This window comes from Clinocottus analis, unplaced genomic scaffold (genome assembly GCF_023055335.1).
Source record: "Clinocottus analis isolate CAN_PGR_092001 unplaced genomic scaffold, fCliAna1.0.p SCAF_8, whole genome shotgun sequence".
NCBI classification, from domain to species: domain Eukaryota; kingdom Metazoa; phylum Chordata; class Actinopteri; order Perciformes; family Cottidae; genus Clinocottus; species Clinocottus analis.
In genome coordinates, this window is record NW_027176240.1 from 15,232,788 (window position 1) to 15,246,789 (window position 14,002).

At 45.0% G+C, this 14,002-nt stretch overlaps 2 protein-coding genes and 2 non-coding genes across 10 annotated transcripts in view; all 4 read right to left on the minus strand.

Moving 5' to 3' along the window:
- Positions 1-6,826: 6,826 nt before the first annotated feature.
- tomm20a (translocase of outer mitochondrial membrane 20) lies at positions 6,827-9,217 on the minus strand. Its single transcript, XM_068568149.1, has 6 exons — positions 9,039-9,217; positions 8,676-8,722; positions 8,509-8,590; positions 8,061-8,203; positions 7,680-7,748; positions 6,827-7,392 (listed from the first exon to the last, which is right to left on the minus strand). The coding sequence occupies exons 1-5, from the start codon at positions 9,160-9,162 to the stop codon at positions 7,704-7,706; spliced, it is 441 nt and encodes a 146-aa protein (XP_068424250.1). The 5' UTR covers positions 9,163-9,217; the 3' UTR covers positions 6,827-7,392; positions 7,680-7,703.
- Positions 7,517-7,648, minus strand: LOC137780328 (small nucleolar RNA SNORA14). Its single transcript, XR_011077149.1, has one exon. It is a non-coding gene; the product is annotated as a small nucleolar RNA SNORA14 (small nucleolar RNA).
- LOC137780331 (small nucleolar RNA SNORA14) lies at positions 7,865-7,997 on the minus strand. The gene has a single exon (XR_011077151.1). It is a non-coding gene; the product is annotated as a small nucleolar RNA SNORA14 (small nucleolar RNA).
- A 559-nt stretch (positions 9,218-9,776) lies between the features above and the next one.
- Positions 9,777-14,002, minus strand: part of arid4b (AT-rich interaction domain 4B) — a 36,861-nt gene continuing 32,635 nt past the window's right edge. For all 7 annotated transcript variants that reach the window (XM_068567515.1, XM_068567519.1, XM_068567512.1 and 4 more), the window contains 3 exons: positions 13,614-13,856; positions 13,244-13,390; positions 9,777-12,039 (listed from right to left, as the gene is read on the minus strand). In XM_068567515.1, coding sequence (XP_068423616.1) covers positions 11,888-12,039; positions 13,244-13,390; positions 13,614-13,856 — 542 coding nt within the window. In that variant the 3' untranslated portion in view covers positions 9,777-11,887. The remainder of the gene's footprint in view (positions 12,040-13,243; positions 13,391-13,613; positions 13,857-14,002) is intronic.

The window sequence follows — 14,002 nt, forward strand, 5'->3', positions numbered from 1 at the left end:
ACTGAGCATCATCTGCGCTAAAAGCCCACAGTGCATTTCTCTCCACAAGATTAACTCAATCTGCGTTGCCGTCCTGATCAGACAAAGTGCAATCATCTGCGAGCTCCGCCCACCGCCGTCCCGGCGCCGCTGACCCCGCACGACCCGACGTGTAGCGGCCTCGCAGGCAGAGTTGTTTGTTAATTCGCGCATGTATAATTACAGGAGCACATCGAGTTGGCAGCGTGTGAGTCTCCACAACGATTGTGCTTCTTTCAATTTGAGAAGCTGTCAGTGGCCGCCGCCGCCGCCGCCGCCGCCGCTGCAGCCGCCCAGAGATCAGATGCCGTACCCAATAATTGATTCATTAATCATCTACAAGGCCATTAAATTCAAATCAAGTCCAGGAATGCAGGCTTCCTGGGAGAAACTGAAAGAACACATCTCTCTGATTGACTCCGTCTACCCTGTGAAATCATTTATGGAGAGAAATACCTCAAACTAGATAAGGATATAAAAAAAAAAGCCTTTTATATGCTAATGAAAGTAGTAGTGCGGTTGGAAAACAAACATAAATCGCTCATATTTTCGGCAATAATATCAAATCATCGCAGTGGCTGCAAATAGAACTCCAAACAAACACGGAGGGAGATCAAGGCTTTCGTGAAAAATAGGTCAGATGGGGGATATTGATGTAGCTCGGCTGAATCTCAAAGCGGAGCGGGGATACGTGCCCGTGAGCTCACATGCCGCTCCGCTGCCGTGAATCAACAGTGCGTGCGGAGGGCTGAAATAAAAGAGGAGAAGTGGGGAAGAGAATGGCGGGAGCGATCTAATCGATGCCGCGTGAGGTGATCGGATGGAGAGAACAGAATAACGACTGGTTTCTTCAGCGGCTGCTCTCGTCTTATATCGATAGTGAGTTCAGCAGCGTGGCGGATCATCTCAGCCTCAAAGAGGATTTGGTGATGAGCGAAAAGCCGAAAGATGGGGAAAGAGCGGCGTGGCCGCGCGGCTTAGGATCACTGAACAATCGCAAGGCCGACCAGTATTTTTCAAATGGATTGGGGTTAGAGGAGAATCATATTTTCCAGAAGGACCCAAGAAGAGCTGGCGTGAGAATCAGATGCCGCGTACACCATGTGGCGCAATTCTCCACGTCACCCTCTTGAGGACTTTCATTTGAGCCCGAGCCGCGACTCGCCGTCATTATCTCACTGACGATGAGCCTGTAATCTCCCTCGCCAGTTCATTGAGAAAAGCAGATTTGATGAGACAAATCCAAGGCCCCAGATGACAAATAAGTCAGGAATTTACTGAGATAAGTACCACTCACTTCATGGAGCGCCTCGCTTACAGACTGGGAATGTGGGGATATCTGCTGCTTTGCTCCACTTTCTGCGTTCCGCTCTCCCTCGTGTTGAGGCGTGAGCGAACATCAAAGCGTGACCCAGAAAGCTCAACCACTGGCCGGACTCGTGATCAGATAGATTTGTGTCTTTTTTTTCTTTCTTTTTTTGCAGCGAAACTGCAGATTATTACAAACGATTCCTTTGAATGCGTGCAGAGACTCGCCCCTTTTCACACACCCTACGAGAGCACCCAGTGCTTCCTGTAACCTCAAGTTAAGAAGTTACTGTACTGCCATCTCGAAATGTGCATCCATATGCAGACCGAGAAGGGTTACGTAAACAACAGGAAATAGTTCCGCACGCACGGGCTGTCATGAAAATAGTGTGCATGAATGAATAACATTAAACGAGTGGGGCAGATAAGCTACCCCCTTATGTGCTCGCCTCAGATTCAAATTTAGCTTTGCGTAGGGAATTGATGAGACACAGAGCTCAAAGCCAAAGTCTTCAAAGACCTTGGTTACACAAGATGCAAGGCGCCAAACGCACTTTGTAGTTCTCGGGTGAACGAGTGGGTTGTAGCTGCCGAGCTGCGCTGGGTGATACGGCAACAGAGTTCTGCAAGCCCAAGAAAAGATGATAAAATACTAAAGTTACACCAAGGTTACATGTGTGTGGAAGAGAGCGGGAGCCACCTTTTTGTTTTTCAGTAGATTGTAGTCTGTGAGAGTTGGGGTTGCTCTACCATGCTTCAAGGTTAAGCTCCCCTTTATCGTCGCCATAAAAACTCAGCAGGTGTGGGAGACAGAAGAAGGAAAGGTGAGGGAGTGCCAGGGGAGAGTGAGCAGAGAGAGAAATCAAGGGCTGGTGGTAAAATAGTGCCAGTGAACGGTTTCATCACACTCGAATCGAGGAGCCCCAGAGGGAGGGGATGAAGGAAAAGTGAGGCTGTGTTTAAATGCAATTACTCGCATTCCTGATACGAGTTCAGTGAGAAGATCCACACCTATCCATACCCGTACGCCCAATATGAATCTACCACCGGCAGCAGTTAGCTTAGCTTAGCATAAAGACGAGAAACGGATAGCGAGATAGACGGTCATTTGTGCGCTTAAGTTCTGTTCATACCGAACACAAAGCAGATTCTGGAGGCCGATATGATCGCATACAGTCAAGGGGAAAGACACAACTAGATGCAAAATTGATCTGAAGCGGCACAAATTGACACATTCGTTCAACGCTGCAAATGAGTGAAAAACGTGCACGCTGGAATCTGATCAATAAGCAGAGCGCCGAATGGAGTTCCAGTCCAGGCAGAGGTCGAGATCTAACGCCTTTACGGCTGTACATTTGCCTTTTGGGGCGAAGAAATGCAGTCAAATCTGCAATAAAGGATGCAAGGGGAAGATCTGCTTTGGTTTTCTGTATGAGCACACTTTTAAAGTCGCTGACAGAGCGAGGCTAGCGGCTTCTTCCTGTTTCCAATCTTCATGCAAATACGTGGACACTCGTTGGAGATACTGTCTTGTCCCGCAACCGGAGGACGCAAGCGTAGCTCCTTCTGAGAAACCATTTGAATCCCACCCAGCCCGAGGCCTGTTGTGCAATCCCGCTGCCACATTTATTCCATTGCACTCTTCATAGAAGTCTGCAGCAGCAAACTACTTGTCTTGGTAACACGAGAGCACGAAGCGGAAGTAGAGGATTGCCACATTCTTGCGGAGGCCCCACATTTCCCAGAGCACCACAGCAGTGTTGTCATAGCTCGTACAGTTCTTCCTCGGCTCGCCCACCCCTCCCCCCGCAAGCATCCAGCTTCCTGTGCAGCAGCATGGCCGCTCAACCGTTCCCTTCCTCGCACCGAGCGCGGCCAAGCTCCGGCTCCCTGTACCCCGCAGCTCCAAATACATTATTTACACTCCCCCATCCCCTCGGCTCGGCTCAAAAGAATCAGGGCAGAGGGAAATAACACCGCTGCTTAACCCTCCCTACCTCCCTCCGTCCCTCCACCAGCACCACCCCACCTGCTCGCTCTTTTCTCACTCTGCGGGATGAAAATACAGTGCAGGGCCGGGCTGCGACAATGGGAAACTCTGTGAGGCCCCAGCCCTCCCATTAATCCCCTCTGACATGCCTCCCGAGGGCAGGGATTTGCTACAAGTCAATGCAGGAGACCTACAGTATGCAAAACAAGCCTGTCTGACTCTCAAGATTTTCAAAGCCACTGCACAGCCTGTGAGACAGGAAGGCAGATCAGAGAGAGGGAGAGGAGGGGTGGGAGTGGAGAGGGTGGTGGGGAGGGGGGGGGCACACAGTCTGCTTAGTTAACCCTTTCTTCACCCTCCTGTTCAGTGTACGTGTCACTTCCCTCTTTTAGTTTCACGGCTAGCCTAGATTGCAGAGATAATGCTGATGACAGATGACAGGAGGAGAACTGATGCTGAGCGAGATATATTTCTCATCTTCTTCTTCTTTCTTCTTCGACGCTGTTATCCTCTTTGTCTCCCTTCACGACAGACTCAGCTCCCAGAGAGGCTCGTTGTTGCCAGACGTAAATATGAAAAGCACCCAACGTAAACAGGAATCCACGGGTCACGTGATGCACTCACTCTTCTCGGGCGGAGCGGTGCTATTGAATTTCCGCTTTATCAGGAATCTAGTGATGAGGAGATAGGTGGAGGCTGGAAGGGGATGACATTAGAGAGTGTTGGGGTGGTGGCGGGTGGAGGGAGGGGGTGGGTGGGGGCCGTCTGTCCACACCCTGCAGCTCACACTCATGGGGAATGTAAACAACAGAGCTGAACAGACAGACTGGGTTTACACATGGAGGGAAAAAACCTGCACGAAGGAAGGGCAACAGAGCTACTGAGAGCAGCTGAGAAATGGGATAAACAGTTGACAGTAAGACACAGTGGAAGAGAAATCCGCCAGGATTTGTAGCCTGCTTTAGATTCACGTGATTGGCTCCACTGTTGCCCCCCCCCCTCTTCCTTTTTTTCCACCAGTCCTTTGAGATGGAAAAATGGGTCATTTGTGTGGAAGTTAATACTCTGAGCACGTACAGTGCTGCTTTATTTTAAGGACGTGCCTTGGAAATGTTTCTCCTTCGTTCCCTCACTGGTGAATGACACCGAGAAGGTGCTGGGTAATTAATACGCCGTCTGTTGCTGCCGTGCACACAAGTGGCAATGCGGAGGAGAGCGCCGGCCTTTATTATAGCTGCTGGCACAGCACGGACACGTCTCATGTTTCTCCCCCCCAAAGCCGGCCATCCTCCATGACAGCGTACAGTAGGCTGCAGACCGCCACCGCAGCCATGACATCAGCGGCAGGGCACAGACTCTGAGGAGGGAAGGGGGAAAAAAAAAACACGTGTTCCAAAACACAAATGCAGGAGGACATCTGAGCCTCTGCGGACGCCTTGAACGAGAATGATCGGGAGGCGACGGACAGCAAATACCTTCCTGGGAGGCTGCAGCTCGGCGGCAGCGCACTCCATTGTGCACCGGCTTTGCAGAGAGCTACGTGAAGATGCCATAGCAACCGCATACAACAGAGTTATTTCTGGCGGCCTTAAACTCCCAAACACAGCTGCTCCTACATAACCAGACATCTCCACCGGCCAGATACCCAATCTGTGTATGTATGGCTCTCTGTGTTTCAGAGCAGTAATCAAGCTTTGACATTCAAGCTGACAAACTGGAATAACACAGCCAAGGTAATTACCGCTGTGGATAATTTGTTGACGGGATCTCCAGTAATGAGTTGTGGAGCTCAAAGCGATTACAAAATTCCCAATACGACATTTGACATACGATCGGAATCCATGCAAACAAATTACAACGGCAGTCAGACTGCTTCGCTCCCCTATGCCCTTATCCTGGGATTTTAATGTTGCCTTCAATAACAGGTTATTTCCTGTGCCTGTAATGAAGGAGCGGGCCGCATCTGTCATCGTGAGCACATTAGGAAAAAGGATTACAAACTGTTAAAAAAAAGAGAGAGATGAAAAACCAGCCCTCCTGAGCACATGGTCTCTGTGCTGCAGGCACCGCCATTGTTATTGCTGTCAACTGGAAGTGTTTTGCTCTCAGCTCCCTCCATTCAGTTGTCCTTCAGCGGGGAAGCGGCGACGTCTGCACGCACACAGACAGCCTGGAGCAACACTTCCCCCTGCTGCACAACAAGAGAGAGTTTCTGTATTTCTGTTTTTTTCTTTAAATATATATTCCCCCGTCGCCTTCATCAGATATGAAGCGCTGACTCATAATCCATTCATGTCGACTCAAATAGAACAGGGGAGCAACAAAAGAATTACATCCAATTAAAAGAACACCTCGTGGATTGCATAAAATCTCTACTCGGGATCGACTTTGTTTTCGATCAACTAAAATATTTGCTGCGTCATTCTGAACTTATGTCAAGAGCTGTTTTGCCTCGTATATTTTCTGTTGGCACGCGTCCGCCGTACTGGTCCGGTGTCCTCCATTGACCCCGCAGCTCAGAGTACGTGTCCAGCGGCACAGTGTTTGTTTTGCAGAAGCAGGTCTACCCCCAGCAGCAGACCACGTCTCCAGATCAACCTCCAACACAGACTGTTATTTTTCTCCTCTGCCGCCCTAAAGGACAGATTAACAACGAGTCACTTCTTCAGCACGGCTCGGTGCCAGACGCCTGGGCCGGCCTCCCGACAGGCTTCTCCTTTTCCACCAAAATGGCAAAATAAGCAGGAGCGCTGAAGGAAAGACTGCAGAGCGAGCAGCACATGAGTTCACGGAAAATGGAACACCGGCTACTATTTAGTCTTAACTCGACATTTCTGGGCCGCCGTTCAATTTTTCATTCCTAATGTCAAAAAACCATTTTCCCCTGCTCTTGTTTCCTGGCAACCTCCAGGCTGCTCTCTGGCCAGAGCCCGGAGAGAGAAAACAGCAGCAGCAGACAGGGATAAAAATAATTACGGCTCTATTTGTCTTCCAAGAGACACACACTTTAAACCAGACGGACTCCCTTCCCCTACGACCTGCTCCACTTTCGGTCCCCTGCACACACAATACCGCCATTTACATTAAAGACACTGCGGCTCAATGTACTCGCACATGCTCATGTGTTGGAGACTGAAACACTGCACTCTCATTCAGCAGTGTTGCTGCAGCGTCTGCATTTTATGACATCAATCATTAACACGTTGGAAGTGTTTTCTCTGCATTTATATTTAACATAGCTAGATGTATGCATCCTGCAGCTTAGTCCCATGAGAGAGTATCATAGTAACTTCTGTCTTTTGATGTCATTCTGATACAATCTTGTATTCTGTGGTATTTTTTGTATAGAATCTAGAAGAATATTCATTATTGCACATCATTTCCATTTATCGAAATTAATCTTCAGCTTTCTGGGGCGCATAAAAAACAGCCGCATTTCTGTAAAAGCTTTACATTTCCTGTGCATTGCTACTGCCATCTACTGGTGAGAGGAAACACAGAAACTATGAGTGGGTTTTCATGTTTTATTGTAGGCTTTTACACATAAAAATATTTCCAGATGTGATAAGACTAGAATATAAAAAATAATATATTACTGACATTGAAAAAAACATTAATAACTTGACAATAATCAACAAACAAATGTTCTGCTTAGTGTAGGCACTCTCAGACACTTCATGTTTGACGGTGCAGCAATGTGCAACAAATAATTTACATACCTTTGTTTTTTAGTACATTTCCCCCCGCCCCCTTCGTTCTCCAATTAAAGCACAAAATTCCATTTGAGAAATTACTAGAACGGATGGGAATACAATTAGAAAGACGGAAGGCATTTAACATCTCCCAGAAACATGTTTTTTCGCCCTCAGTGCCTTAAGAGGGGAATCATTGTCCCCTAACATCCACGGGTCGAGCTCTGCCATCATCAGGCTCACAACAGCAGTCACCACCAGACAAGTGCACAAATACCAGCGTCTGACAAAACCAAGACAGCCGGAGTAATAGCAGTTTTCCATCTCGCAGACAATCGCACACATTCATTCGATGTCATCTTCTGTTAAACAGCTGATGGTTCTCTGAAAAACAGAAAAATATTTATTTCAGAGGTTGTGCCCGAAAGTGTATGGAAGAACAAATGATAGAATAGCTTAACTAGAGAACGTTCGCTCACGCATGACCACACATTTGTAATGTTAACATTTCTGTCTTAGAGGTGAAATAACCCAGAGCTACTGACACAAGGCTCTCGGCTTTGGATTCTAAGATTGATCTTGCACCCTTTCTTGTCCCAGAGACCACAAACGGCAACCAGGGGGTTTATTAAGGATGCTCTGCAGAGGGGAGGAGTGCAGGAGATCCTCACCTTTCAGGTTTCCACTTCAAACATTCATTCAACGTCATCTTCTGTTAAAGGCTGAGAGCTGATGATTCGCTGAAAAACAGAACACATTTTTCAGGTTATTCTAAAAAAAAAACACAAATTATAGAATGGCTACACTTACTCTGAAAAAACACAGGAATTTAACAATTAGACGTTTTTAACATGTGTTCGTGTCTTAGAGGTGAAATAACCCAGAGCTACTGACACAAGGCTCTCAGCTTTGGATTCTAAGATTGATCTTGCACCCTTTCTTGTCCCAGAGACCACAAACGACAACCAGGGGGTTTATTAAGGATGCTCTGCAAAACAAAAACTTTACACACACACACTTGGATTTTAATGTCGGATGCTGGGAATTTTCACCTGGCTGATGGTGGGCAGTTTGGTGAGAAGCATTTGGAAGACTGGAGGCGGCAGCGTCTGTTGGAGCACTTGAAGCAGCTGCTGAGGTTGACCGCAGACTGCAATGGCATTGGTCAGGTGGTCCACACCTTTCTCAAAGTCACCTGGAATCAGCAAAAATGATTGTAAGCCAAAAAAAATAATGGGGTCTGTGGGTCAGGAAATAATTATTTTTAATTCTAGATGGTTTAAGACATTTGACTTTCATGGACTCAAACTTTCTACTAATCAGTATGCCAGTGAAGGTGCAAGGAGATATGACGTGCAGTACATGTTGTGCCCCACAATGTTTCACACGTGTATGCATTACTTGCTGCAGCGCTCTCTTTGGTGTGTCTAGTAAGTGTGCATCATGCGCATAAGTGAACGTGTTTTATGCATGAAGAAACTAAGCAGACACGGCACTAACCTTGAGCCAGGAGCTCCTCTCCCAGCTGGATCTCCTCCAAAAAGAATTTCTGAACAGCTTCCGCGTCCTTCAAGTCAGGCAGCTTCAAAGTCAAGACAAAAAAAGTTGTCAGAAATGCACATTTAGGCCCAAGTCGAGACGATAATCAGAAATAGATTTTGTCCTACCCTTGCCACTCCGGACCCTTCACGAGAAACGTTTTGCTTTCTTCTACCTGCGAAACAAAAGCGGCGTTAGACTGTGTGGGTGCGTTAGGTTTGTAACGTCAAAGTCTGGAGGACCACGTGGTGGCAAGTTGCGCCTTTAGCCACCGCGTCTCCTTCATCACTCATCTATCCTGCGACGTAGCCGAGGAAGATGAAGTCAGAGCAACGTGTTAACGTGCTTTTTACGCTGCAAGCAATACTACACATATACGAATATGTCTCTCTAGCAATACGTATGTGTCCTTGACTCGTTTGTGCCACATGGCAGCCAACGTGCTGCGTTAAGCTAACACTGACTTCGTCCCTGCAGCTCAACACACTTACGTTCACGGAGCTTTTCCTTGAAGCGAGGGTCACTCCGTCGCTTTCTGTCAAAATAAATGCAGTACGCTACGAAAAGGGCCCCGCACGCGCCGACAACCACCGCACTCGTTCGTCCGCTCACCATGTCTGAAGCTCCTCATGAGCGGCGCACGAGACTCTCTGGCTGGCTAGCAGTTAGCTCGCTGCTAAGGAAGTGAAGAGACCGGAAGTGCGTCATGACGCATTCATGAGTCGTCCGAGTTCAGTTTAGTTGCAGGGCCAATCAATAAGAAAAACAATTTGAATAGAAAAGTGCGAAATGCTCTATTACAATTAAAGTCCATTAAAAAAACACACAATACAATCAAATAACTACCTGCTTAATGCACTTTAAGTGTCAAAAGCAGAAGTAGGTGTAATGCTAAAAGCTTCCATGTGTGAGCAAAATTGTATTGTTCATTTGAATCACTTTTTAATAAAAAAGCAACGGTTGTATTTTCTGTTGGGTAGTTATCTTCAGTGCACTTTTTTGTGAGCTTGTCGAGTGTTTTAAATGTAGAAACTATAGTGAAAATACTAGTGGGGTAAAACATAAAAACATGGAGTAAAGTTTTCCCTTTGAAGTTGAGTAAAAGTTTTGTAAACTAGAAATTATCCAGTAAAGTAGCAGCAGCTCAAAAATTGTACTTCCCAAATAAGGTACTTTAGTTAAAAGTTAGGCCAACACTGAATATCAAAGACACTGAATACTTCACAAACTATGGCATTTATTTCAAACAGAGGCTTCTGCTTTGCTTACATTTTTACAATAAATTACACAATGATCATCTTTAGATGAGCCTAATAAATACTATTTAGCATTTTTCAACAAGCTCCAATACTTTCTCTTCAGCTATGATCCAGACAATTTTCCATATACAGGGTCATACAGCTGAAGCTTCAGGCCATGTACACGTTGGAAACTAGTTCAGCCACGTCCAAAACCACCATTCTTCTCTTACAAAGCACAAGCTATAGAAAAATAAAACAATACAAACTAAAGCAAAACATGACGGAAAAAAGGAGAAGACAGAAAAAGAAGAAAAAAATATTCAAACTGATGAAATTTGTTTTGCAGAACGTAACATAAATGAACTCAAATAAATCTGTTCCTACAAGAGAACAATGATGAGGACAAAGGGGAGAACAAACATGCTGTAACCCTCAGTATTTACACTTAAACTGCAGTTAAAACCGTAAAACTGTCTGTACAGAAAGGTACATGTTATTAACAGTGCAAGATATTAAATAGCTTGACTCAAAACACTTCTCAATATACAAATGTATAACAAAAGCATACAATTACATACAAGTGCCAAACAAAATGTAACTTCAGGTTATCATACAGTAGGGGGCTATACAAAGAAACACTGGAGATGTCTTCAGAAATGTATACACATACATCACTCTATGATATAAATGTACATTTACAATATCTTTAACTTTAAATCTTGTCATAGTACAGGAAACAGAACCAAACCTTTTTTGGTAGGGAGAGAGAAACTGGCATGTTATTTTTGGATCATGTGTACAATTAGAAAGATGCCAAAAGAGTATGCGTTGCTTTTTTAACGAAGCAAAAATACACTTAATTCAATACCTTCATGTTTGTTTAAAACCCTGCAAAATGTGGGATTCAGTTTAATTTATGTGTTTTGCAGTACTGAATACATGCTGGAAATACCTCCTATGGCTGCCTTCTTGTTAACTTGATCCAGTTGCAAATCTTGAGTGAAGACAATGGTACAGAGGAGATTAAATGGGTGAATGGAAACATAATCAAAAAAAGCAGATGGGCTTCTTAAAAGGCTGAAAAATTGGAGTAATGTGACCATTGGATTCACCACCTCCATCATTGCACAGTTTATACTGCCAAATGTAACAGTTGCACCCAACCTGGATGAGAATTCAGTAGTAAATTACAGGTGATCTAAGTATGCAAGTTCTCCATTTACAATTATACTTCTTAAATATCACCATACGCTGATTAAAACCATCGTTATCCATCCGACTCAGCCCTTTACTGCCCGTTCACTCATGGGGCATTTCTCAGTCTTTTGTAAGGGACACGTTATTCCAGCTGACCCTCTGTTTTGAGAAGAGGATCAGGAAAAAAAAATGCGGCCCTTTCTCAAAGCGCCCCATGAAGAAGAACAATAAGGCACTACAGTATCATTCCATATTCATCCACTGAGGCCGTCAGTGGACCTATGATGGTCTGAAACCCTACCCGGCAACACTAACATGACTCAATGCAAGCACGTACAGCACCACACGCCTGTACACGTGAAGAGCATCGTCAACCACTGGAGGTTCAACCACATGAAGGCCTTTTTAATGAGGGTGGACAGAGAAACGAGGCAAAGTTACATATTGTACGCTCTTGATGCCAATGTGGCAAGCACAGGCCGTACCGCGTTGAGCTACGAGGACAGAGCACAGAGGGGTCTTCACTGGAAATCATCCCTTACCAATAACAACTTTTATTCAATGGAAACAATTATTGCTTGCAAAAACAAGTTTTATAAATGTTCAATTAAGCATAAAAGACAATTTTGAATTTTTTGTTTGGACAAATGTTATCCCCCTACACAATCTTCATAAAAGTGCACTTAAGTGCCATTAGCTTGCCAAGGAAACAATTGTCAATAGAAAATAGTGCTTGTTTCTTGTTTTTTTTTGTGTGTTTGTTTGTCTCTGGTCTGGTTTTTGGGCCCCAGTAGTTACAGTATGTAGGTTGACTTGTCCGTCCTGTTGGATGGGAATGGGGGCAGTGACCCCGGGGTGCTGGTTAAGTGCTTAGTGCGGTGGCTTTTCGCTGGTTCGTCCTGTCACCTGCACTCCACTGATACCCCAGAGTTCTGAGAAGAGGAGGATGAGGACGACACCGGCGGGTCAGCCAGCGTCAGCATGACCGCCGCAGTCAGTGAGCTGGAGGACGGGGACGAAGACGAGGAGGACGAAGAGGAAGCAGCCACGGTGCCTTCAGAACAAACAGGAGGAGGATTTGGTTATTGTCACTTTAGAGCAGAGGCATTCAACTAAAATTCAGCGAGGTCCAGTTAGAGAGAATTTCCTCATGCAAAGGTCTGGAACACCACAATGTCAAATTTGCACGATATTATTTTGTTCAAATTTCATTGAATTACATCTTAACCATATTAATTATTACAGAATTCAAATTAAACTTGTTTGATTATAAATAATGCATACTCTAGTAATAAATACATTATCTTCTCTTATTTCCAGTAAAATAAAGGCTGGTTTTAAAACAGAACGTTTTGAAAAAAATGTAACTTACAATAAAGTGCTTAATTTTAGAAAAAAATACTTCTGAATCTGAATTGTCTTGCAGATCTAAATTCAGTTTATTCTGGTGTCAAGCAATGTGGGGTTATAGACTTTATCTGTGATGAATAACCACTCGTTAAACCACTCTGACCTCAAGGTTTCACGCTCTGATTGTTGTCAGGTAATTCATGTCTTAAGGTTCTGATTCCAGTGGGCTCTTAGCTTTATTTTTCTGTGTCTTAATTTCAGATGCAAGTCAGTTCGTTTGCCTGTAAAGATTTGTGCTTTGTCTTGTAGTGGCGCTTCACATCGCTGCTTTTAATATCACTGAACATGAGACATGCTGCTTTTGAACTGGTTGTGGGAATAATAAACATCTGAGAGTCTGTCCATTCCTGGTTCAAGGCTCTGGTTAAGCGATCCACATTTCTCTTTTTGGAGCGCCAAGTGAAATAACTTCGCTCACTCATATACTTTTTCCAACTATCAAGTCTCTCCTGTCACTGCTGTGTGTGTGTGTGTGAATGTCTCACTCGAGTCGAGGGCGGGGCTTAACGGAATACACACATGTGATTGGCCAAGTAGGATCACGCGAGAGGATTTACAAGGCGTGTTTCCTGGACCGCTGAACGAAAGCCGTAAAGGCTGCAAAAGCTGTGCCGGATGAATAGAAGTGATCCATGACAATGTAATAATTCTCAATTATCTATTGGTTTTCGATCCTGAGACATTGGCGTCTGGGTCTGGAGCATCTGTTACTGACCCTTGCTTTAGAGGCACTGATGGGTTTTAGGGTGTAATCAGATCTTCACACACAAACTTAATGAATTTAAAGACATCTGGTGCAACACAAGCCTGTTGATCACTGATGCTGAGGTCACAAAGAGTTGACTTACTTTCCCGTTCCTTCTTCTTCATGCGTTTTCGCCGTCTGTCGATGGAGGCCACCTCGGACTTAAGAGAGAGGTAGTGGTTCCTGATGTCCTGCAGCTTCTCCTGAAGAAACGAAATTCTCTCCAGACTGCTCATCTTTTCCAGATCAGCTAAGTGGAGCAAAAAAATAACAGATTTTAGGATTTCAGACGTAATAGAGCACAGACATAAACACATATAAAACTTAAGTTCAATGAATATAATGACGATGTACAAAATCATCCAAATCACACTAAGAATATGACTTTTCAAATGTTTAAATGCCGATGTTAACAATCAAATAGCCTGAGGCATTACAAATTACTTTCCAAAAACAACTTGTGTGACACTTACACATCTGGAAGCTCCACTTGTACACGCGTGACGATCTTCCATGGCTGTCTCGGTGCTGGCTGTGGTCGGCGTCGCTCTGCTTGTGGTACTTATGGCTCGAAGGGGGAGATCGTATGTGACACTTAGGCGAAGTGGCAGCCTTCACCTCTGGTGTGTTGATCTTTGAGGCAGTTGATTTGGCAGTGCCCTCAACAACAGACTGGTCTTCACTGTCACTGCTGTTGGCTGGAGGAGAAGAGACAGCTAAAGTGGAGAAGAAGAAAAAGACAATGATCAAGCAAAACCTCATTCCCACTCCCAACTGGAACCTCTAATTTAAGCAAATATGAAATAGAAAATTCTACGGCTGATATAAAGTGCTGCTGGCTTTTGAAATAAGCGAGCGAGGG

Bases quoted from the DNA above. Each gene is read 5' to 3' on its own strand.
- tomm20a (XM_068568149.1), bottom strand. From the start codon at position 9,162: ATGGTGAGCGGACGAACGAGTGCGGTGGTTGTCGGCGCGTGCGGGGCC. The intron at 8,204-8,508 runs GTTAGTGCCGTG...TGCTGATTCCAG, and splicing joins AGAGGAGCTCCTGGCTCAAG to GTGACTTTGAGAAAGGTGTG. The intron at 7,749-8,060 runs GTGAAAATTCCC...TCTGTTTTTCAG, and splicing joins AACTGCCCACCATCAGCCAG to CGAATCATCAGCTCTCAGCC.